Here is a 26,095-nt window from a genome sequence, read left to right as displayed (position 1 = left end):
GTTTCTCTTCCTTATAAAAAAAAAGCATGACACAAACACTATTTCTCAATTTTTGTGCACTTTTGTGCAATGGTTGCTAAAGGTAGGAAGCTCACCTTTTAATCTCCCATCTCTGATGGGGAGTTAATGTCACTGTAGGTGAAGTCATTTATAAAGTGCACTAACATCAGAATTGTCGTTTAGAAGAATCGTGTACTCTGACCTAACGGTCCTAATGCCAACAAAATAAATTTTTCCCCACAGCGGATTGTGAAAGTAAGCAAAGTAATCTTCCGACCAAGCACAGAAGTTTCTTTTAATAGTAAAAAAAAAAATCTGAAATATTTATTTCAAGTCTTATTAAAACCAAAACAAAATTGGTAACCAATGGAGGAAGCTTAGAAAAATACACACCTTACAGATGTTGAGGAGCACTAAGTTTGAATAAACTGTGGCAACTGACCCATAAAAGGAAACTGTAAGGCCAAACATGGTTGATTCTGCGACTTCCAGTGGGCCTGTTGAAGAGACTTCAACTTGTCCAGAATCAGGCGGCGAGACTCATTCTACAACAGCCAAAGTGGTCTTCTATCAAACCAGGACTCGAAAAGCTACACTGGCTTCCGGTTCCCCAGCGCATAGCTTTTAAAGCAGGTTGTATCACCTTCAAGGCCACACAAGATAAAGGCCCTGCCTTTATCCGTTGCCTGATCTCTAAATACATACCCACCAGAAGCCTGCGCTCTGCGCAAAAATCTCTACTGGAGGTGTCCCGCTTTAAAAGGAAGCGACAGGGAGGCTGCTGTTTTCGCCATCTAGCAGCCTCATTGTGGAACTCCATCCCCTTACCGATTAGGCAGAGTAAGGACTTACTCACCTTTCGTAAGGGATTAAAAACTTGGTTGTTCTCTCAAGCCTATCATTAGCCATTGTCAGCTCTGTGTTATGTTGGACGGATTCTTCACTTTTCCTATAGCGCCATGAAGCCTACGGGCGTACGAGCGCTCTATAAATTGATTTTAACATAACATAACATAACATAACATAACATTCCAAGTTCCAACATCAGCAGGAATTCTCTAGACATCAACGCATTGCAGATTTTTAGAAATCGATTATCATGTGATATCTGCTTTGAAATGTATTGTGGCTGCAAAGTTCTAGACCATGTAATGCATCTTCCTGAGCTCAAACTTCATGGTCTTTTAGCGCTGAGACTAGAGCGTCTCTCCAGCATGATTAATTTGAAATGGCGTCAGCATTGCTGAATAGTGTATTTAAAGCTGGGTTACATCTTGTAATATGGTTGGGTGAGCTAGAGTTCCTCCCTAATAGCTGTAATCAAACGACAACAAAGCTTATTTCCATTCCATGTGGAAATGCATGGGAAATACTTCTCTATATATTTAATATAAACCATTTTTCGTTCTTGTGCACTACAGTTCTAAAACTCCTCTGTCACCTCTTCACCTGTCTTACACTTTTTTTGCTATCAGAATTCATTTTAATTAGGTTTAACACACCCTAAGTGGATATCTGTTACAATATCTAAAAGGAACACATCTATATTGATACTTAAGATGGTAAAAAGGGTTACTGCTAGAATGCATCTCTGACCTACTCATTTAGTTGCGCTAAATTGGGTAGTCATTTCCTTTTTAAGCTAACAGACAGGAATGTTAACCTGCCTAGGTGCATGTATCTCCATGTTGCCATCTAGCTCAGTTTCGCTTCTCCACATTCCGACTCCTCCAAGAATTTCTCCTGGAAAATGCTACTGATTGCAGCCCTTAAATCGGAAAGCATGACGCCTCAAAATCCCTTTTGATGACTCACATACTTCATAACCAATACAGCTAGCCACATTCCCAGTTCAAAATGTGTTCCCTATTCCCCATCCCAGCCGTGCTTTAGCATTTGCAAGGACCAATTAATTACTAAGTCAGTGGTCTATCCTGTCCAAAAGGTATTTCAAAAATAAATTCGCGGCTGCATTTATACAGTCTGTTGGTCTGAAATCACAAGAGTGTGAAGGCATACTTCTTTTAGTTATAGGGATCATCAGTACACAGACAAGCTGATGCCAGCTATTCTATTTCAAGCACTGCATCAAATACCCAGAAAAATACCTCGGCTAAAGTGGGTAGTTAGCTGTACAGCATATTAAAAGGAATTTTCTTGATACTGAGTGGGGGCTCACCCGGCTATGGCTTATAAACTATGGGCATGATGTGAAATAGTTCAACTGAAAATTGCACTCCTTATAGAGGGATGTAGGTTCAGAGAAATCGTCTGGAAACTTTGGTCATGGAACAAAATACTCAACAATGGCTAATGAAAACACTTAGTAACAGTTAACCCCATTGAAGCAGGTCCCTTTGTAGGCATTTATTATCAGGTTGAATAGTCGGAAGCTAAAACATCTTGCATAAACATATTATAATAAGAGTTTTAAACAAATTATAATCTACTGAAATCCAAGAATGGTAAAATGGTACAACTACAACACATTTTTACACAGAAATAATCTGAAGAGTAGAGATGTTTTTTAAGGAATTGGTTAACCTTAACCTTAAAGACTTCAGAATACCCTTGTTAAGCATACTCTAATGGAAAGGAAGAGTAAGTTCAGGAAAGCTTTGCTAAGAAATCTAAATCCTGTAGTAATGTAGTCCTTTTATGCTTACATATACTAAACATTTGATAATGAGGTTAAGATGGCTATGTCCTATGTTATTCAACTGTATGTCCATCCACTTAGCTGAAACATTTGTGCACAGCGAATCATGTGTAACAATTTTCTGCAGGACATTATGTGTTCATAGAACACATTATATCATATCCTTCATGTTTTATGGGTGAAATTGATATACACTTAATACGGATTAAATAATGACACTGATGATCATGACATTGTTCTTTTAAAAGCCCCTTCTAGAAATAATATAAATGACTTCAAATACATTACTTCTTAGATTTGCTTTAATTTTTTGTGCAGCATAAATTACTGTTGAATCTGTTTATATCACAAACTGTGGCAAAAAAAGTATAGTAAAATTTGAACTGTAATTTACACGCAGCATAATACCTTGAGCTCCATGGTGAGAATTACATCATATTCTCTATAAAAGTTTGACAAGTCCTGCAGTTTGTGGTTGGCTCCTGTGTTCAAGAACTTCTCAATATCCTGTAGTGCCAACTCGGCTCCATCTTGAGACTGGCACTTGTCAACTGGCTGAGAGGCCAGGAGATAAATTCCTTCATCGCACCACTTCATTGACTAAATCATGGGAAGAAGACATTTTAAATATTTATTTCTGTAAACATTTATTTAATCTAATTTAAATAAGAGACCTTCAAGTTAGTGTTCCCATGATGAATTGCTGACGTTTCAAACATCAGATTAAAAATGATACAGTAAAAATAGAACTGCTTTCCATACCAGGACGATTCACAGTAAGGCCCAGATGCATCAAGGTAAAATCCGCTCGCAAAGGGGCAGATTCTCAGAATCTGCCCCTTTGCGACCGGTATTTTTGCATTTGGGATGCATCATCCCAAATGCCAAAATCGCAATTTAAGAAATCTCAAAATTGCGATTACTTGCATTTAAGGAATCTCAAATTGAGATTCCTTAAATGCAATGCATTAAAGTTTAAAAAATAGCGATTTCACTAATAGGGATCGCAAATTACAATGAAGTTGAACTTCATGGTAATTTGCAAAAACTTTGAAAAATGCACTAAAGTGCATTTTTCAAAGTTTCATGTTGCGAACACACATGCCCTAAGGGCATGTGTGTGCGCAACATATGTGCACAGATCAATTTCAGGGGTGCAACAGGGTGTCCTTTGGACACCCTGTTGCACCCTTAAAATCGCATTCTCAATTTGCGATTCGCTAATTGCGATTCGCAAATTGAGAACGTCTTCCCATTCTTTCCTATGGGCCTCTAGGCCCATAGGAATGAATGGGGAGGTATTCCTTAATTGTGACTCACAATTTGCGAGTCGCAATTAAGGAATTTTAAGAAATCGCTATTTATTTTGTGATTGCTTCATGCATTGCATTTTGCTATTCCTTAATAGCGAATCGTTATTTTTCGCTATTAAGGAATAGCAAAATGGGTTCTTGATGCATTTGGGGGTAAGGCCTCAGGAATGCACATTTTAGTACTGATTTACCACAGCAATCCTCATTCTTGTCTTATATTATCCAAGCCAACTTTGGCTTCTATTGTGAAGCTTTGTATCATGTTGATATCTCTTTTTAATGTCTCTGTTTACACATCATCAAGTTAAGTATGGTGGAAAATGATGCCAAAATAAGTAGAAGGAAAATTGGGAGTCATTTTACATATAAATGAAAATATTCTTCACTCCTTACGTAGCCAGACAGGCATTTGCTGACCAGTAAGAGTGACATCACCTAATATTCAAGGGGGAATAAAGGCTAGCACTTTAAATCATGAGCTAGCATTGAAAAGATAACTAATCTTATTTACATACTTAAGTTTACAAACAAACATACAAGCATGTATACAATATAGTATGAAGGTAAACAGTTATAAAAATGCCAAGAATGCCAATAAACGTAAACAAATAAACGTATTGCTAATAGGACAAACATACTTTACTGACACCTACCCAACTTCCTTGCTTCTGACACTGCAGCAATTGTTAAATATGTCGATAATCAAACCTATTTTACTTAAAATTCACTTTTTCACATGTACGTTCCATCTGCAATTCAACTATCGATGCTTAAAAAAAGTTCCAACACTTGATGAAACAATAAAATGCTGCACAGTTATTATAGACTAACGATAGTTAATGCTTGCCATTCTAGACATGAACTATATGTAAGGAATTAAACTTGATGTTTCTTTATTAACTGTGGCTACTCGGATGTTCCATGCACTCTCACATGTTTAAGTCACAAGGGACATGTTTGTATGTAAACTATAAGTGTAATCCCATAATGCAAACGCTACATTTATGAAACCACTACAATAGGTTCTTCTTTCCCATTTCCCTATTGAGCCGCAGTCATTTGTGGACTCAAAAGAGGTGGATCTGGAAGCAGGATAGTACCTCATGCAGAACATATATTAAGCTGCCAGATAACACACTATCAGGAAGTCATGGGATTGTTCACAAAGCCAGCACACTAACCCTGAAGTGAGCGTTGGTCTGAATGTTAGACTCGAGTCATACTGGAACCTGCCCCATTCACTGAAGGCCTTACAAATATGCGGGCACTGATGGGCTCAAAGAAGCACTGCACTTGTCACAAATTAACAATGTTTCTTCTGAAAAGTGCAAAGACTTCTTTAATAAAAATCCAACAAAGGGTGAGGTAAGGGAACTTTTGTTGTCTATACTAAGGTAAAATGTGTCACCAGTCTTACCCATTAGGAGTACCTGAACGTTCTAATCAAATTCCAGCAGAATGTTATATACTTAAGAGAAGTAGGTGCCTGGGGAAGGCAGGTGTAGGAAAGGAAATTATATAATAAATAACACATCTCCCTTCTATACAACTGAACCAATAACATTCCTTAAGATAAAATCAATGTAAGGAGGAACTGAAATAACATCACCTAAAAGATAGCATGCGGATATGGTACAGATTAGTATCCTGCGAAATTCATATGCCAGTTGGGGGGATGGATACTCCTTTCAAGCATTCTTCTAGTAACTTAAAGCTCCCTTGAGCCGCCAGCTGGCGAGCCTGGGATCCCGCACCTACGCGCCCGAGTGGTACTATACCTGGCAGATATTTGGCAGCCATCGGCAACCCCAGAACATGGCCTATCCCTGCTGACGAGGGGTGATACCGCGAAACACGTGTCCAGGGATGGCGAAGACAGCGAAGACAGCGGAAGATCAAAAGATGATGCATCGCAGAACACATAACTACATTAACCAGAGTCCTTAGGGGCGATACCGCCGGTGTGTGAGTAGTGTGCGACCCCACCCCCTTTTTGTGACTTTAAGCTCCCTTGAGCCGCCGGCTGACGAGCCTGGGATCCCGCACCTACGCGCCTGAGTGGTACTATACCTGGCAGATATTTGGCAGCCATCGGCAACCCCAGAACATGGCCTATCCCTGCTGACGAGGGGTGATACCCCAAACACGTATCCAGGGATGGCGAAGACAGCAGAAGATCGAAAGATGATGCATCGCAGAACACATAACTACATTAACCAGAGTCCTTAGGGGCGATACCGCCGGTGTGTGAGTAGTGTGCGACCCCACCCCCTTTTTGTAACTTTAAGCTCCCTTGAGCCGCCGGCTGACGAGCCTGGGATCCCCCACCTACGCGCCTGAGAGGTACTATACCTGGCAGATATTTGGCAGCCATCGGCAACCCCAGAACATGGCCTATCCCTGCTGACGAGGGGTGATACCCCGAAACACGTGTCCAGGGATGGCGAAGACAGCAGAAGATCGAAAGATGATGCATCGCAGAACACATAACTACATTAACCAGAGTCCTTAGGGGCGATACCGCTGGTGTGTGAGTAGTGTGCGACCCCACCTCCTTTTCTCTTCTAGTAACTGACTTCCCAGAGGATGCTACTTCTTGAGATGGTGGATCCTTGTCCGGACTAAAATCATCTGCACTAAGAACTAATCGGTCCATGTTCAAACTACGGCCATCATAAACGTAAACGTAAACGTGGTTACTTATATAGCGCACGTATCACCCCCGCAAAGGGGTCTCACGGCGCTTGCTTAGGGAACCCGTCCTGGTATTCCCCTGTGAGATAACCCCAGCAGGGTATCCACAAGGTGAAAGCCAGGCATCCCGCTGCGAGGGGCCGTAGTGGAGATTAAGCAAGCTATTGCCCAGAGTCGCAGAGTGTGAACCCGTGAGTCGAGTAGGCACCGAAGCGAGAATTATCGAGTCCGTGGATTTTTTTTAGCCCAAGACCCGCCGAGGCGGGGAATTGAACCCTGGTCCAGGACCGATCTCAGCTTCCAGGTCTGCCGCCTCTAACCCCTGAGCCACATCATCATCAAGAGCTACCATAGTGCTCGACACTTTTCTAATCATTTCCAGTTTTGAATATGCATTTAATTTATTCTTACCCCTAACTGGCTTCTTTATCAACACAAACTGACCTTCTTTCCAGTTTTGACGCTTCACAACCCATTTCCTGTCATATCATGCTTTGTATTTATTTTGATGGTGTGTGATTTCCTCCATGTTAATGGAAAGTGGAATTCCTCAGTTTGATCAATTGGGTGTAAGTTTTGGTCCTGGTTTTCTGCCCTTAAGCAAAACACAAGGTGGTATCCTGATACAGAACAGGGAGTGGTATGATAAGACCATAGCATATCTTTAACGGTTTGAATGATGGGCTAGCCAGCCACATGAGCTAACTGCATAGATTCCTTTGCCATCCTATTAGTTCTTTCTACTAGGTAGTAGGCCTTGGAACGGTATAATGGAGTTGTAATGTGGTGAATGGACAGATCTTTAAAGCAATTCTTCATCTCCTCGGATATAAATTGGACACTATTGTCTGAAATAAGGGTGCTAGGAATACCTTCATTTGAAAATGTGTCAGATAGGAATTTAATCAAGGACTTGGTGCTGACGTTGCTGACAAATTTGATGGCAATCCAATAAGAATGGTTGTCGAATGGAAACAAAAATGCATTTATTATGCATCACAGGTAACTTTATGGGACCCACAATGTCTGGGCCAAATTTGTCCCAAGGCTTAGAAGGAACTTCTCCAGGGGCAAGTGATGCTTTGCGAGTACATTTTCTTTTATCACTCAACCCACATTCATAACAATCCTCAAATATATTCTCTACAAGTGAGTCCATGTAGGGGAACCAGTAATCAGCTCTAACTCAAAACTTAGTGAGACTTCTTCCTAAATATTCTTCAAGTACAATGTCTATAATGTGATCTCTAATATTTTTTATTTTCCCTAGTTTCAAGGTGTTGTTACCATCTATTGATAACTCATTCCTTACATTCCAGAATGGGAGTAAATTAACAGGCAATGCATTACAACCTTCCCTCTTATTAAGGCTAATGTCTTGGTTTGTATCACATAGTCTTCCCATTCATCTTTCAAAAACACTGGCCCAGACACTGACACAATGGATTTGTCTGGGGCGCTTATGTCTTGTTTTACATTTACAGGCATTCCCGACAAAAGTCTGTGACATGATTTCTAGCTCCTGGGATACACTCTACACTGAAATTGTACCCCTTTAACCCGAATATCCATTTGGCTATTCTAAGTGTGCTTTTTTCAATAACTCTATTGAAAGCACGGAGGCCAATAGTTTATGGCTAGTTCTTAGGAGGAACAAGATGCCCCAGAGCTCAAATTTGAAATAGTTAATAACCCAGCAGCATGCCAATGTCTCTTTTTAACTGTGGAGTATTTGTGTTCTTCATCTTTAAGAGACCATGAGGCAAAAGCAATTTGTTTCTGTGCCTTCTTTAACCTGAGATAATGTAACCCCCCAATCTGTTGTTGGTGGCACCTGTAGTAAGTGTGGCTTTCAATGGCATGTTGAAATTGCAAGTGGTAGGGGCATCTGTGATGGTTTCCTTGATCTTGGCAAACGTGTTTATGTGCTAAATTAAATTAAATCAACAAACCTTTTGAATATATTTTGACATATACTCAACCAAACCCAAAAATGATTTTAATTCATCCTTGTTGGACGCAGGTGGTGTGTTCGTTGCTGCATCAACATTGCTTAAGCTGGGTATAACTCCTTCACTTAAGATAGTGTGCCCTAAGTATTCCACAGATGTCACATCTATCTTGTGTTTGTCTCTTTTAATAGTAATCCCAGCTTCGCTTAACTTGCATAAAACCATCCTTAAATTGTCATTGTGCTCCTTCTCAGAAGCATCATAAATCAATATGTCGTCCTGGAAACTCATTACCTTATGTAAATCTTCGAATATATACTGCATTATTCTTTGGAACACGCCGGCTGCAGATGCTAATCCGAAGGGCATTCTACAGAACCTGTATGTCCCAAGTGGAGTACTAAAGGAAGTTAGAGACTGGGAGTCAGGTGGAGTGTTACTTGGTGGTATGTAGAAGATATGTCTAGCAAACTGAAATATTTTGCTCTGTGCATTATGCTCAAAATCTTGTTGATCCTTGGCAGGCAATGTCTGTCCACTCATATAGTGAAATTTAAGTCTCTTGAAAACGACACAAGTGTATGCTACCCCCTCACTCAGAACTTTCAGTTTTCTCTATCATCTCTTGTGTCTCTAACTTCTCCAATTGTTTTTTCAAGGGAAATCTCAGGAGCATGGGGACGGGGCATGTCTTGTGTACCAGCGGTATAGCATTAGATTTCAGTTTGATCTTGTGGATAAAATTGTTAAGCAAGCCAAATTTCGCAGTGAATACGTCTGAACATTCTTTATAAACATCCACTCCCATCACTGATCTGTCAACCAGTAACACTTGTTCTTCGTTATTAGGGTTACATTTTTTACCCAAGTTCTTAAAAAATGTAAGTCTTAGTAAATTGGATCCTTGCTCAGTTAAATAAATCTTTCCTACAGTGGATTTTCCTTTAAAGGGCATGTGCATTTTTATAATTCCTTTTTAGAGGAGGGCACCCCTTTTGTACCCTCCTAGGTTAATGTCTAGTGGTTCAGGTACATATGCCCTTCCATCAAAGTTATAATAACATTTTTGCTATCAATCAATGTGAAAGGGGAGCATGAGTTGGCAAAAATATTTACCTCCATCTAAAGTAATGTCGCATGTAGAGTATGATACTCTTACTGTATTCTTAACAGCTTACTTGGAATATTAATCCACATTTTTCTGCTGTGGCCTCTCCTCTGATCTTACAGTGCGTACATTTTTTCAAGTTCTCTACAGGCATTAGGAAAATGTACCCTCCTATTGCATTTTCTACATAGAACACATGCAGGGCATTTGGGGTTGTTAGCCATGTGATTGCAGTTCCCTCATCTAAAAGATGTAATTCTTTTAGGTTACATTTTCATTTATTGCAAATATGTTTCTTTGACTTCGTGAACCTCATTAATACTTGGAAGGGTGTCTACTTCATCACTTTTACTTTTACTTGGTTCATTAGAGGTTTTAATTTTCTTAACACATATGGCTGTATGCTCTATACTTTTGGCAATTGCAGTAGCTTCTGCCAAATTAGGATTCTGCGTTAATAATTTCTCCTGGCTTTTTCAGTCATTAGTGCTTCTGAATAAGTGATCTCTGATGAGGGAATCAGAAAGTGGATCAAATTCACAAGTGGCAGACAACACTCTTAATTTAGCAATGTAATTTGCCACCTTTTTGTTTTTACCCTGAACTGTTTTGAAGAATTTATGTCTTTCAAGCTCCACATTGAATTTTTTTCTCTGAAATGAATAGCTAATTTCTTTAGAGTTTCTTGAAAAAGATGTTCCTCTTCCTCATGTTAATTTGCTTCACTAGTTTCTAGTTCAGCCAGATCTTCATATATGTCGCTACCCTTTATGCCTAACTTGTGTGATAAAATATGTGTTTCCATACTGTAGTGAACTTCTCACCTCCAATAGCTATTAGATACTCCTAAACAATATTTATTCATCAGTCCCATGGTAAATCAGGCTCCCTCATCTCATTTAAGAAAGGAGGAAGTTGACTCTTGCTGGGGGCAGCCATCTTAACTTTTAAGAACAGGTAAATTAGATGACAAAGTTAAAGATGGAGATGAGGTAACAGAAAGGTTATGCGTTAGAAGATGTATTGGGTAGACAGAAGACAGTTTTATAAAATGTATACTCTCTATATAATTTAGATGAAGACATTTCGTAGGACGTGTTCCTTTAGCGGTACCAGGGTTTATAGACCAAGATGAATACCAGTCAGGGTTTTATGTTTTGGATCCTCAAAGTGAGTACTCCTCCGGATGATTTGTAGGAGAGCAGTACCTCGAGTGATTACTCCTCAACTCACTAGGAATATTGTCTCAGACAGCAGAATTGAGCAGGCATTTAAAAATACAATTGTCTCTACCAAATTTCTTTAGTGCCGCTCGGGTTCACAGAGACGAAAAGTGGCACCATGACACTGACGTGCTCAAAGTTGTTTTCTTGGGACATGGAATGCACTGGCAAACAAACAACATGAAGACGACTAAGGACGTGCACTGCATCCCTACATTGGCTCCCATCTAAACAGAGAACCAGCTGAGTGAATGCTGCTGTCCCACGTTGCTGTGTTGGGAGTACTCTTGAAAACGCCACAAGCAATTCGTGGTTGCAGCAATTACAGAGGCCCCCAAAGGAGGTCAATTGGCTACCTTGCTGGGCAATCATCCATGCCATGAGAAGTATCCTTCTCTGTATTTGCTCTGGTATTCAAGGATCCTGTTAGGTGAGTCACGACCAGGGAAATGCCCTGATACTCAAGAGGAGTGGAGCCTCCTTGTACAGGACTCATGACCCCACCCCATTCTGTCTGTTGCAAGACCACTGGGCAGTGGTGTTGTCTGTGAGAATCTGCACCAGGCTCCTTTTGATGGACAGCAGGAAAGCCTTTAGCATCAAATGAATGGCTGCATCTCCAACAGCTAGATATGGAGATGGACTTCAGTTGTAGACCAGAGTCCTTTGATCTCCAGTCCCCCTGAAGAACTCAACAATCCAGTAGTGATGCATCTGTCACCACCATCTAATTTGGATGGGGCAGTGAGAGGGGCCTGCCACCACACCAACTGTGTTTGAGTTGCCACCACGATAGATCTTGAAACATCTCCTCTGAAATCTGGTTGCCACTCAATGGATTTCCTTGATGAAAGGCCCACAGGAATTTCAGATTCAACTACAGAGTCTGCATGCATCACCTTCTGTAGTCGACCAAGAAGATGCAGGAAGATAAGAGTCACCGAGATCCAGGAGTGAGGCTGAAACATCAGCATCAAAGTTAGGGCTGAGCATCAAAGTTAGGGCTCCCAATGTTACGGTATTTTTTATTTAACATTTCCGTCTGTATTTATCCGTATTAATTTCTTGGGCATTTTATTGGTATTAATCGCGGCACGAGTGTCCAACAGTGTTTGTGGCCAGGGGCAAGGAAGAGGACTCCCAGGCCCAGGAACCAGCGGGGCCGCGGAGCACACCAGCAGCCCCTCCCCCTTACCTGCGGGGGCTTTATCAACTTCTTGCGCCTCCTGCTTCGTGGGAGACGCGGCGCGAGCGTCCAACAGTGTTTGTGGCCAGCAGAAGGGGGAAGGAAGAGTACTCCCAGGCCCAGGAACCAGCGGGGCCGCGGAGCACACCGGCAGCCCCTCCCCCTCACCTGCCGGGGCATTTTAACCACCTGCAGACTTCCGCGGCGTGGGCGGTTGCCGGGCTAAGCCCGGGCAAAGGGCAGGCCATCTATGGCCGCCAGGGGCCGAAGGAGGCCGGGCTGGGCCACGGCATTAACATCTACTTCCTGGACCATGTAAGACATTGCTCGTTCTTTGAATAACGAAACTGGAAAAGCTTGGTGTACTATTTGGTACCGGTATCAGCTTGTTGAGTAGTATATATGCCCATGTCATCTTTGTAGGGCTAAAAATTGTTTAGTGTTATTTTATTGGTGAGAAGCTGCTGCGCTGTGGGGGCTCATTTGGAATGGCAAGACAAAAGGATGGCAAAGGGAAGGGGGCAGTTGGCACACTGGATGCCTTCTTATTAAGAGCTGAATCTGCCATAATCCATGAAATAAAGCTAACAGAGCGTAGATTGTCCTTGGGTTCTCAAATGCTCCAAAATGGCCATATTATTGCCAGCACTAATCCAAATGACGGCCCAGTTAATGGAGCTTCACAAAGTAATGGATATGTTGTACGATCGCCTACATCACCTAGTATTCAGGAGATTTTAGATTCTCTAGATTCCTCCCCTGTTCCCAATGATAAACTTAGTGTAGTTACAAGGGCACAAAAAACCAAGCAAATAAATGGAAGTCGTCTTGACCCGACTGTTAAAAAACGAAAGGGCCAATTACCACAAAAAAACGGAAACAGACACAGCACATACCCAAGCCCCCAGCAAGGAAGGCTTCAAAAGAGGCTCCAGAACCTTTAACCGAGCCTGTATCTGAGGCAAGTCAAGATATAGTTGTGGAAGATATACAAACTATACCCACATTACCAACCATAGAACAGGGCTTTGAGGGGAATTTTTGGACTAAACTGGAAGCGGTAATCTGCTCTCATTTAAAACCTGTGCTTCATAAACTGATGTCTATTGATAATAAATTATCGCGCCTAGAGAATCAATATTCCAGTGCCTTTGTGTCACACCCTGAAATAAGATCTAGCTCGAATAAGCCCAAAGGAAAAACTGCTAGTGTGGGCGAAGATAAACCAGATCCCTCGGGGAAAAATATAATATATGATGGGAATTCGAGGGGGAATTCTGGTAAGGCGAGTTCCCATTTAAACACCATCTTGATAACAACGGATGGCCAGGCCAAGGATGGCCCCCAGGCTCCAAACCCTCCAAGTACCAATAAACCCCAAAGGGAGAGAAATATTCAAAATAAAGATACATTAAACACGGCTCCATCTGTGGAACACCACTCACGCCATCTGTCTCATAGTAGCCCAGATTTGATTCTTAATCTGCCCCCGCAAACTACTCCCTATATTGTTGTCTTACCAAACGTCCCTCCTTTAGCCCCTGGAGAGAGTGAAGACTGGCCATCTCTGAGGAATAAATCTTTAAATTTTATACATGCCAAGACTGGTATAAACCAAAATCTCTTGTTCTCAGAACTTAAGATGGCACGTAGGGTTAGATGGGTTGGCCCTACTGAGAAAACAATGGAGGGAGACTGTATTGTTCTGACCTTCAGGCCCCCTGGCCTGGTAAGAGCTATAATCGACAGGGTGAATGATCAAAATATAGACAAGTCTAGGGTCTTGGCACTGCCTTTGGGGTTTTTCTATCGTCATTTTATATGGCGACCCAGCCAAACAGAAATTACATCCCAAATAAGATCAAAGTCATATTCACAGTTTCCCCCATGGTACCATCCAAATCGTTTTGACCCCCTGAGTACCTTGGCGGAGGTCAATTGACTCCAATTAGAGAATATTAAGGAAAATGCCACTACAGAAATAATCCTCCCTGACTCTTTGGGCAATAATAATAGTGATTCGCAGCTGTCTCTTAACATTATTAATAAAACTCAGGGCACAATAAAAGACAGTGAGGAGGAACGGAATATGACAAGCTGAACATATAGTGGAAGAGAATTAGTCCAGTAAACCCCCTGGTCTAGCAAATAGCCAGTCTGGTGGTTGTACCCTCTGCATGATTTCGTGGAATGTAGCAGGCATCTCACATAGGTTATCGGATGAGGTATGGAGAGAGTACATTAAATCCTTTGACATTATCTGTCTCCAAGAAACGTGGATCAGAGAGAATCTTTCTTTAGATGGCTATAATACACTGGTTGTTCATGCCGAACCGTCCCTTTCTGGAAGGGCCAAGGGTGGTTTAATGACTTAGATTTCAATGTGGAATATGTCCTTAAAGATAGATAAAATATTTTCTTCTCCTTGGTACCAACTGACTTTGTGTACTAATTTGAATGTTGTTCCCCTGCTTGTGATTAATTGGCACTATAACATTTTCGACACTCATATGTCTGTTATTATTGACTCTTTGCAGGTGGAAATCACTAAAGTGACTGAGAAAATCTCTCCCTTATGTATTATGTGGCTAGGGGATTTCAATGGTACTATATGTCCATATAGTGGGAGTCATGCTTGTGGGCTTTTTGACATTAATGAACAACCCCTGGCACATTTTAAGCATTGCACACAGGGAGACGCACTAAATAACATCATAGTGGTTAATGATCTTTGCATACTTGATACCCTGACTAATATACCAACGGCACCCATTCCAATTTGTCAGGGGGCCAGGGGGTCTATGAGTGTAATAGATTTCATGTTAATTTCCAGCAGATATGTTCATCTTGTTGATGATTTTAGGGTAGAACCGAATCCTGCCAGTGACCATAACCCCCTTATTTTATCTTTGAGTACTGCGATATCAAGAATAAGGCCCATAGAACAACCAATAATATATAATCATAACCAAGGGGTTCGAATAAAATGGGACAAGATTGACCCAAAAAAATGGAGGAAAGGATTCTCAAAGCCAACTCATTACAAATAATGACTTGTCTAACCGTCACCTCTGACCCAGAGCTGATAGTGCAAAATTTTGAAGTTCTCTGCAAGAGTGTGGCCACAAATTTGCTTAAACCTGCCAGGAAAGGCATTATCCCGGATAAGAAATGGTTTAATGGTGAATGCTCCAAAGCGCAAACAGCGTTAAGGACCGCACTTCATGTGGGTCCTCGGGATAAAGAAATGGCCAGAAACGCAAGACAAACTTATAAGAAGGTAATTGAAAAAAGGAAAATAGAATTGAAGAAGAAGGTTTGGGATGACCTTGATAAAGCCAGTGATCTGAGAGACAGCAGGCTATTCTGGGAGGTCATAAATCGCCCACTTTTCACTAATGAAGACAGGCCTATGGTCTCGTATATAACCAGGGAGGTTTGGGAGGCCCACTATTCAAAGATTTTTAACCCAAAGGGCATCCTATTATCAAATGAATGTGAGGAGGATGTCCCTTTTAATATCGAGACCTCGCGGCAGCTCAGCTTATCGCTCTCTTTGGAGGAAGTGGAGGAGGCCTTGACAAAAAGCATTGCTCTCAAGGCTCCAGGGCCTGATGCCGTACCCCTGGATTTGTCTTAAAATAACCCCCAAGTTTGGGCGCCCCTCCTGTTAAATGTTTTTAAAGCGACTATTGTGGGACGTATTCCATTATCCTGGAAAGAGGCGGTAATCGTTCCAATTTTTAAAAAGGGAAATAAAAATGATCCCTGTTGTTATAGGCCAATCTCCCTAATAGATGCCTCTTGTAAACTATTGGGGAGAGTAATATTGGCACGTTTAGAGACATGGGCGGATGACTCTGGCATCATTGTGGATTCCCAATATGGCTTTAGGAGAGGCAGGGGTACTACTGAGCAGTGTCTCAATTTGGCCATGATTATGGGTAAGTACATGAAGGCCAAGGGTGTTTCAATTCACCCAGCCTTCATGGACTTATCCAGTGCATTCGACACTGTATGCAGGCGAAAGCTTTGGTTGTTAATGGAGTCCATGGGATTTGAGGAGCAACTTGTCACCCTGTTGCGTAGACTGCATGCTGCGACTTCTGTAGCTGTACGATATGGCCCAGGCGGTGAAAAAAACGGGAAAATTGCCTCATCTGAAGGTGTCCAGGGCTTTATTATGGCACCTTTTTTGTTTTTAGTATACACAAATGGTTTGCAACAGTTTTTATTGCGAAAAGGCTTAGATTTTCCTAAAATAAATGGCAATTATGTACCGCTATTGTCATACAGTGAAGTAGTGTGGCTCACTGGTTAGAGGCGGCAGACCCGAGAGCAGAGGACGGCCCGGGACCAGGGTTCGATTCCCGGCGCGGCAGGTTTCTGGACCAGGGTCAGCGGACTCGATAATTCTCTCGCCTCGGTGCCCACTCTGATCAGCGATCACACTCGGCAACTCTGGGCATTAGCTTGCCTCATCTTCACTAACGGCCCCACCAGACCGCCGGGGATGCCTGGTCTCACCCTGGAGATACCCATTAAGGGACCATCTCTCAGGGAAGCCAGGAAGGGTTTCGCAGCGGTCGAAGCGCCTTGGGACCCTACGGGTAAGTAGTGCGCTATATAAATGCCTATACATACATACATACATACATACACGGATGATACCGTGCTGATGACTTTAACAGCAAATAGCATGCAAAAATGTCTGAATTTATGTTGGGACTAGATCTTAGGGTGAACTTCAGTAAATCATTTGCAATGGCTTGTGGTCCAAGTAGAATTAAGACTTGTAAATATACTGTGGACAATATGGTTATTGAGAAAGTCATACATTTTAATTAGGAAATCTTTTTAATAGAACACTAAACTGGAATTATTTGATAACGACCCGGCTTCAAAAAACAACTAGATCTGTAGAGGCCCTTTTCCGCTTCGCTAGTAAACTGGGTTAAAAATCAATAGGGGATTTGATGACTGTGTATAAATCCAAGTGTTTGCCAGTGGCGACTTACGGGGCAGGGGTATGGGGATACCACAAAAGGAAACAAATTCAAATTATGGAGAACAAATTTTTAAAGCGACTTTTATCTATCCCTAATAGTTCTCCAAATATTTTCTGTCACTCAGAGGTGGGCTTACATTTTGTGAAGGACAGAATTCATGTGTCCCCTTTGCTCCTCTGGGGAAAAATATGGACCTCTGAGGATTTGTCGTTCTCAAAAGAAATTTTAAAGTATTGTATGAATCTCGACAAGGCCATGATGATACCTTGGTTACGTTATGTAAAGGAAACTTTTTATAAAATAGGCCTAGAACATTTTTATGATAATCCTGACTATTAATCTGAATATGAAGAAGGTCATTACGAATGCCTATCACACTGTTGTAGGATCGTTTAGGCAAGATAGACACACATCTATTCAAGAGGTTACATTACAGCAACAGTTTTACTTGTCTTTCACCACACACACACAATGGTGCTTCTATTTGACCAGATTTAGGTTGAGAGTACTGCACTTTTTGGCTGCTTTTCCCAAGCAAGGGGGTTGGTGTGAGAGGCTGCCCCCCTGCCCATGTAATAATGTAGCCCAACAATGCACAGCGCACTTTGTACTCTTCTGTTCACCCTATAAAGCTCCAATAGATCGTTTTATTAAACCTCTCCTGAGGGACATTAGATCTTGCACATATATGGAGGGCTTTGAGTACTTGAGATCATTATCAACTGCTGCTATATGTAGCTCTATGCTTAGTTTTATTAGATCTGCTCTTTTGATCAGGAATCGCTATGAATCATGAACTTGTTTTTATCAATTTTATGTTTGTGTGAATATGAAATAATATTAGTGATTTGTAGATGTGAAATTTATCTTAATGCACTGCACTTTCTAGATGTCCTCAATAGGCATGGGGGTTAGTGTGAGAGACTATACCCCGGCTTATTTAATAATTTAGTCCAACAATGCATAATGTCATGATCCTTTGCATATTGTTATCTTCCGTGAATCTTGGAAATCGAAATATTATCTCTGAAATACCATTTGTGATTTATATGTATGACATTTGATGAATTTTATTAGTATACTTTTATGATTCTTTCGGAATCGAATAAAGTTATTTGAAATGAAATGGTATTAATCCATATTTATTTTATGTTTTGAGACTAAATGGAGTCGTTAAATTGTATATTTCCACATTGGTTTAGCTGATAAAGATGCTGTCATACTTTGAAGCCTGTGGCGTTTTGGTGTATTAAGCAGCCAAATATCACTAAAGACTACACCGACAGGTAAATATTAACATTATATACAAATATATGGGAACATATGCCAGTAATTCAGGAAATATGATATTGTTTTTTAAATCCCCATGGTGCCTATCTGCTAACAGTTGGTCTGGAATTCATGAAGGACAACAAGAAGACGTCTAATCAGTGTGGGTACTTGTTCCTATGTGGAGAGGGTATAGAAAATAATAAAGAAAAGGTGTGGTTGGAATATTTGGCTCCAGGGGGATCTTCCTTATTTGGAAGTGTTGCCCTCACACACCCTTGTGGGTGTCATGCTTCATCATCAGGCGTTTTGCGCCTCGTGGGGCGGGCGCTGCAGTACCCCACAGGCCCGCGAGAAGGCTCTTTGTCAGGGATCGTTTCTTGTATCAGCCACGAAGGTGCATCCGGGTGTGTTGTAGTGAAACCATGATAGTCCACTACAACACACTCATTGAGTAGTGGCTTATCATAACCTTACCACATCTTAGTTTTTAACCTTACCAGAGGATCTCCGAATAAAATTTGATCTCCTTTAGAGAATTTTAGGATCACACTCTCCACCTTACACATTATACCCCACACACCTGCATGCACCGTCAATGTTCAGCACAGAAGTAGCAAACTGTCAAATGGCAATATCCAGCAAGTGCCAATACTTATATCTTCATGCTCACAAGAAAAATATTTTTTTGTAGACGCTACTCTACAAAATACTGTGGCTTAGTGCACACAAAGAAAAAAAAACTATTTACCTTTTCAAGAAACTGATGCAATTCCAGTGATTTGTTGAGTAAATGCCTCTTCTGTTCAATACCATTTGCGGTTTCGTCACATAGATGATGAAGTTCTTCACATTTTGGGAGGATGGAGTCCACTGCATAATGGTTACTCTGGATGAGTTGGTCCCCTTCTGCAGCCAAGGTTCTGGCCTTTTCTAGTGAATCCTAGGAGAAGGACAACATCTTGGCTATCATTTACCCAGCTTGTGCTTGCTATATGAGAAAACAATGTTGTATGGTACAATTACTTAAGCACAAGAAAGCAATCATGGGGTAGCCTGCACCAAACTTAAAGAACATTAACAGTGGTGTTGCCCGAAAAAGGGGTGATAGCAAGGGCCCTGATTGTTCGACAAACGTTTTGGGTCTTTGTGTCACAGATACTTCGACAGGAACAAAGGTATGAAGGAAGTACAAAAAAACACCACGCTCCATGAACACAACTCAAGGAGTGCTGCGTGATTATGCCATCAAGTGCACAGTGTGTCACCTGCGATGGTTGTCTGACAGCATTAATGACACCCGCTGCTCCTCCCCTCATTTCTCCTCCCTTTCTTCCTTCCACACCCACACCGAGGGTTGTTAAATCAATCTGAGCTCTGTTCAGTGCTATTTTCGTGTCATTGTTCCTCTACCTCTATGGCCCAAAACATAGATAGTGTATTCCTCCTGTTATTTCTCTCCCCTGGTAACTTGAGGGCATGGGGAGAAGAAATCTTTCTAATTGCAGGATTGTGGGGAACTACACGAGAGAATCTGTATTTCTACTTAAATTTCCAAATGCTTTTGCCTGGTATTTCACCTGGAGACCGAGGTTGCTGGTGAAATACTCCCGATACATGGCGATCCCATAGTAAATCAGGTTGGCCAGCTCCATTGGGATCACAGGAGCATCAGAATGAGGCCTACGTGGTGACAAGCAAATGAGCCTGGGAAACATGGGTCGCGGAAAATATATACACAGGCAGGTCCCACACTTTATTAAGAACATACGCATTTGTTTAGAATCGTTTAATGTAAGCAGTGAGAAATACAATGTATGAATTATTTAATCAGCAGTAGAAAGCGGAGCCAATGTATCAAGTGAGTTGTGCTATTTCACAGCTGCCGATATAACATTGTTAATAAGCAAGGCTTGTCATCTTCCACAGAGACGTTTCGTGATAGCAAGAATAACTGTCATTTTTAAAGTTTTTAGCTTACCCAGGCTTTTTCTTCAAAGGTTTTTAGATCCCTGATAATGTGCTCTACATGTGAGCAGCTGTTCCCCACATCTGTAAACGTCGCCAAGCGCTCTGAGACCATATCTAAAGAAGATTTCACCTGAAAATGCAAACAAAATCATATAAAGTTTTAGATTAATTTCATGTATCTATTTATTTGATATATAGTTGTGAAATAGCATGCAATAGGCTACAGTATCAGAGATGTGTATATTATAGACAACATAAGATACCTTCTATTATTTGTGACGTCTTAGTACAAGAGGAGTTACCTTCATCAAACAGTGGTTTTTGCAAAGAATAGTGTAATGGTTGAGATGAGGGGTTAAACGCGGTTTACAGAACAGAAGCAGTGAGGGAATGGGGGAGAGTAAAGGTCTGTTGGGTTTCAACTTTGGTTAGTGGGGCCTCTCAGTTGATCTGAGCAGGTGCGGCTCCCCCGCAATGGCGGAGTAGCGTCGCCCCACTGGCAGAGCCAGCAGCTAAAGAATACAACGATATTTGATTATCGTTTTATTTTTAAGCAGCTTGTTCAGCCAGCGTGTGCAGGGAGTGGCGGGGGTGGGGCATGGGAGGGGGTAGGAGGAGTGCTATGTGCACTCTCTAAGTGCACATATGTGTTTGGCCGTCCGTCTCAGGCCGACCAAAACACACATGCGCAGTTAGGGTTCTCCAACCCAGATGCATTGAGCAGCTGGGCTGGAGAAACTCTACAAACTCCCTAGTCTGAGCAGGGTGTCTTTCTAGCCTGCTCAGACCAGAGCAGCACGGGGATTGGACAGAGTCTGATGCAGCCCCAGTGCCTGCTGGGACACGAAGAAGAAGCACCCGGCGCGACACGGTCATCAACTTAGGATATATATATATTTTTTAATTCTCCCCCCGCGCTCCCCCTTCAGTGCGCCCCCTCTCCCCGCCCAACTACCTTTTGTCTGTGGCAGCCACAGACAAAAGGTAGTTGGGCGGGGAGTTCAGAAGGAAAATGATGAATGGCGAGCAGTTTTAAGATTATTCTTGAAGGGCAAGTAGGTAAAGCGCACTTTCACCAAAGGGTATCTTGGCGCTGAATAACAGATGTTTATAGTTACCCTACTCAATGGTAGTCATTTTATCGATCTCCGAAAGATAAAGGGCTGAGTGGATCCGCCAGGATTTGAAGTTATGACCATGAGGTCGAACACAGGCCCCCATAGTGGACACATTAGTCCACTGAGCCACCAGACCCAGAGTTTGACAGCTAGTGATTCAAAGCTAAAGTGGAAGGACATCTGAAATCTTACATGCAAAACCAGAGATAGCTTGGGTCACAGTTCAATGATTGGGTCAAGAAATACTAAAGAACTTGCGGAAAAGGAATCAGTCAACTTAATATGTTGCCGGTATTTTCGGCCAGCACTGCATGAAGGATGACGCTGCTTTACACTTCATTCCCTGCCATTGAGGTCAAGTCAAAATAGAAAGTGACCTAGAAAGAAGGCAGCTGCATGGATGAAAACAGTCCCCTGTAGTTTATAGGTTCAGTTAGGGAGACTTAATAAACGAGTTTAGGAGTTTCATCAACTTTTAATCCAGTAACTGTGTTTAAGAATGCAAGAGAGGGCGACAGTGGCGTTACCAACAGCACAAGACTGTCAAATGATCATCATAATCTGGCAGTCTACTGAGAGGGCAAGCGACGGCCGTCTAATGAGGCTTGCTCAGGTGAATAACACCTGGAGACATCCATAATCCCTATGTTGTACCTTATCTGCATGACAGCAAAACTAAAGCAGAAGATAGCAATTAACTATACTATGTGGCCTACAATTTCAGCAGGTTTTAAAACTGTGTCCTGTTGCTGTAGGTACAATCGATGTAGTTTATAGGTCTGGGGATAGACAAGTCTTTAGACCGTGGATATGTGCAGTTCAAGTGAGAACGGTTACTAAGGGCTTGTTAGGGGGTTTCTAAATACACAGTCCTAAAGCTATGACTCGGATGAAACACAGAACACAAATAATAGGGTCTGTATTCTTTATGTTCTAAAGCAGTCAAGAGGCCAGATTCAGGGTGAGTGGAAGCTCCTTCCAGAGCTCTTCAGAATAAGCAAAGAATGCTTGTTCATCTTTCCTTTTTCAATTTTATGATCTTTAAATTGAAATTGCGTCCAATACTTGCATCCTAAGCAACTCAATCAACCCTACTCCTCCCTCAAGATGATCACTTTCTGTTCTCAGTGGTCTTGTTTGGCTTTGTACAAAGCCTGGTAATTAATGTGACTCCATTTGAAGTGAATGGTGGCTGGCAAGGGCTTTTGTCCCCCTTTATGCAGAGGGGTGATGTGGTCAGTCTTCCAGGTGCCAGCGTTGATATGGGTGGTGAGTGCACTTTTGCTCTCAGTGGACTTAGTGTGTTGTATGAGAGCCAAGTGAGGAGGGCATTCCCTCTGGCTATGTGGGTGACCATGTTTTGAACTGGTGGGGAAGGGACGCCCAAAAGACGATCATTATGAGGAAGTTCATCTGACACCAAACCACCGGGTCCGTCTCATTAGGGTGTAGTACAGACTAATAAAGTTTGAAACAAGCATAAGACCTGAGGTAAGATAAACAATATTAACTTTCCAAATCAGAGATAACGGGAAATCATTCCGTTTCTTTAGGCAAACAGAGCACTATGAAAACATGGGCTTATAATCAAGGTGCCAGATTTTGTCACACATAGTGATCTTGACTCCCCAATAATTGACAATAGTCTTGAGCAGATAAGAACAATAGAATGCTACATCACAGAATATGATTTTTTTCTGTGCTCAACTGGTAGCCTAATTATTTGCCAATGATATTTACAGATTGTTTAATGATGCAATCTGCCAATGCTGAACTTGAGTTATTTGACAGTAATTCCCCAGCAAAAGGTAGAATTCGGGAACTGTATGCTACTATGAATAGATGGAAGAATAGCAGAATTAGACTTGAAAATCTGAAATTCTTCATAACATGGTTTATATAAAGCTGAGGCACAAAATGCTGCCTTGTCGTTTCGTAGATGCGACCTCCTGGACGGCTATCCCGAATACGGATAATCTGTGAATACAAAGCGGGCATATCATACCTCATTGAGCTACGAAATTTACGGTCCTATTTTGGTACCGGCAAGGGCGAAATTAGGAACCACGTATATCACTAGCAAGTACATATGCGAGGAATTGAGGAATCCGCAGAAGGATATTATATTTTAGCCATTGCTCTTTGAAGAAATTTCAGACTACCTTTTTTGGGAACAAGCCATTTTGTTAGCAAGGCCCACTATACCCTTCTACCGAACTACCAAGCTTTCTAGCATCTGAACTTGTATGATGCAGTTTTTTCACTACAGACATTGGACTAACACATTTTCCAGCATCTGATTTTATATGGTGCTGATTCTCACTACAGATGATTTGCACGCAGTGACTCAATAGGACTAGGCCAATTATATAGGAGACTCCAGGGTGTCCGCGACAACCGAACAAACTAACTGGATTGTTTCTAAAGCCTTGAAAAAGTTACTATGTAACGAAACAAGTGTCGGCTGCCGATCCATCGATCTACAGGAAGCTTACTGTATCACATCTTCCATCCGTGCGATACTGTGTTATTCCAATCCATGTGCTTCATAATAAGTCCACTGTATTACACTTTTCATCTTTGTAATATTGTATCATTGTGACTTATGTGCTTTGAATGTAAATGAAAGTAATGTATTAAGAATATTGCTGAGTTTATATATCTCACACAGATTAAATAGTACTAAAAACTACTCATTGTTGTTTGTATAAATTGGACAGAATAACTTTGTATGATTAAATCAAGGAACAGCTTAGAGTGCTGAGGTTACCTCTATATGTTGTGCTTTATCGGTTTCAGTAGGAGAGGTCTTTGATAGGGTATTATCTGTACAGACGTTAACAGGCATTTAACATTACACACAATCCGATGGAAGAAAAGCAATGCAAAACCAAACTAAGCAGAACTGCTCAAAATAACAATAATTAACCCCAAAGTCTTTTCGGCATCTAAAAGGATCATGCCTATAAGGCTAGAGTACTAGTCCAATAAATGAAAAAGAAAAACAGTTCAATTATACACCCAGGAACAAATATACGCTGTATTCTAGAGACAAGCAAACTAACAACTTTAATTAACTGAGTTGCTCAAATGTTTGAATACATCTTTCCATCAACATTGAAGTGACATAGGTCTATTGAAAGTGATCTAAGAAAGTCATGACCATTCTGATGAAAAATTGCAATTTGGGATTGCTGACACACTGGCAGATGTAAATGATGACATAACCTAAGTATCATCAAAAGAATGGATCCCAATATTCAGTTACATTTCTCATCTAACTTGCATGGAATAATGTCCTCTCTTGCAGACTTGTGTATAGAAGTACACCAATGTGTCTCCAGCTTTATTAATGTACTGCTGCTATTGGCTTTTGTAAAGGTTTACAGTGGATGATTGAATTTAGCAGCTTGAATTTATCATCACCAGGCCACGTGATTTACAATGGAGCAGTCAAGTAACAGGAAGACAAAAGAGCACCAAGACTGGGGAACACAATTAAGCAGTGTGAGTGTGTAACTATTCACTGGTCCTCTGTAGAACGTACCTCAGAAAACTTTTTTACTTCTAAATAGTTTTACTTTCCAGTTTTAACTTTATATTGTTTAAAACGTCATTCTACTCATTGCTTCAAACGTTTTCTCTTCCCAAAGTCTACGTTTTAATTCATACTATAAAGTCTTGTAGTACAGTTGACCTTGTATCCCTCGATCTCCCTATCCCAATTTCTGGTTTCATACTTTTCTCCTGAGGATAACCTTCTTGCCCCAAATTTTAGGTCTGGCTTGAAAATGCAACCGTTTGCGAAACCTAATGTTACCAATTACTTAAAATATACATAAGCAGGATTTGGTTCCTCCCAGAGGAATGTGTCTCTCTCACCTCGTTAAATAGGCTTTTTAAGCACAGATTCATCTACAATGGAATGTTTGCATTGCACTAAACGAGGGGCTATTCTATGGTTGAAAAGTACATTGTCATCACTAATAAAATTCTTTGTGCCATAGATACAGTGTACACAGAAGGAATACTTTTTTCCACTTTTGTAGGTTTTTCTTGAATGTTTTAGTAAAGACTCAAAATGCAAGCTAGGCCTAATGGCTTTTCCAGTGATTGTTTTCTGTTTTCCTGTTGTTTGTTTAATTTACACAATTTCCCTGTCTCCTCTTTCTCTTTATTTTTCGTTTTCTGTTTTCCTGTTGTTTGTTTAATTTACACAATTTCCCTGTCTCCTCTTTCTCTTTATTTTTCTTTTTCTGTTCTATATACCCTTTTTTTCTTACAGGGATAAACCACCGTGCCCACTTTTTTCCTGACCCCGACACTCCTCTTGTTTTCTCTTTTGTCTGTTTCCTTTCCCCCCGCATCTCTATATGTCTAATTTTCTTATGGTTGGCCATTTCAAATTTGTTTTGGGAACTGTCTCAACCAGTTTCCAAGTGGCAATTTCTCAGAATTAAGGTACTATGCTCAATGTGCTGGTTGTGGCAGAAATTACGTGTTACAAATGTGTTGCGGTGTGGTGAGACACACCAGACCAGAAAAATTGTAGAGAGACAGATATGTTTTCCCACACATACATATAACTCATGA

General features: G+C 41.2%; 1 protein-coding gene and 1 long non-coding RNA gene across 13 annotated transcripts in view; one reads left to right on the top strand and one right to left on the bottom strand.

Moving 5' to 3' along the window:
- Nucleotides 1-25,393, top strand: part of LOC144772973 (uncharacterized) — a 35,215-nt gene extending 9,822 nt beyond the window's left edge. Inside the window, exons 3-4 of the long non-coding RNA XR_013599888.1 lie at nucleotides 18,347-18,430; nucleotides 24,932-25,393. This is a non-coding gene — a long non-coding RNA (uncharacterized LOC144772973). The remainder of the gene's footprint in view (nucleotides 1-18,346; nucleotides 18,431-24,931) is intronic.
- Nucleotides 1-26,095, bottom strand: part of MCF2L (MCF.2 cell line derived transforming sequence like) — a 1,263,355-nt gene that overhangs the window by 157,459 nt on the left and 1,079,801 nt on the right. For all 12 annotated transcript variants that reach the window (XM_078657683.1, XM_078657685.1, XM_078657688.1 and 9 more), the window contains 3 exons: nucleotides 20,395-20,514; nucleotides 19,165-19,356; nucleotides 3,068-3,259 (listed from right to left, as the gene is read on the bottom strand). In XM_078657683.1, the coding sequence (XP_078513809.1) occupies nucleotides 3,068-3,259; nucleotides 19,165-19,356; nucleotides 20,395-20,514 (504 nt within the window). The remainder of the gene's footprint in view (nucleotides 1-3,067; nucleotides 3,260-19,164; nucleotides 19,357-20,394; nucleotides 20,515-26,095) is intronic.

Source organism: Lissotriton helveticus, chromosome 8 (genome assembly GCF_964261635.1).
Source record: "Lissotriton helveticus chromosome 8, aLisHel1.1, whole genome shotgun sequence".
NCBI classification, from domain to species: domain Eukaryota; kingdom Metazoa; phylum Chordata; class Amphibia; order Caudata; family Salamandridae; genus Lissotriton; species Lissotriton helveticus.
Note: the sequence above shows the minus strand (reverse complement) of the source record. Positions and strands in the feature narration are given on the sequence as shown.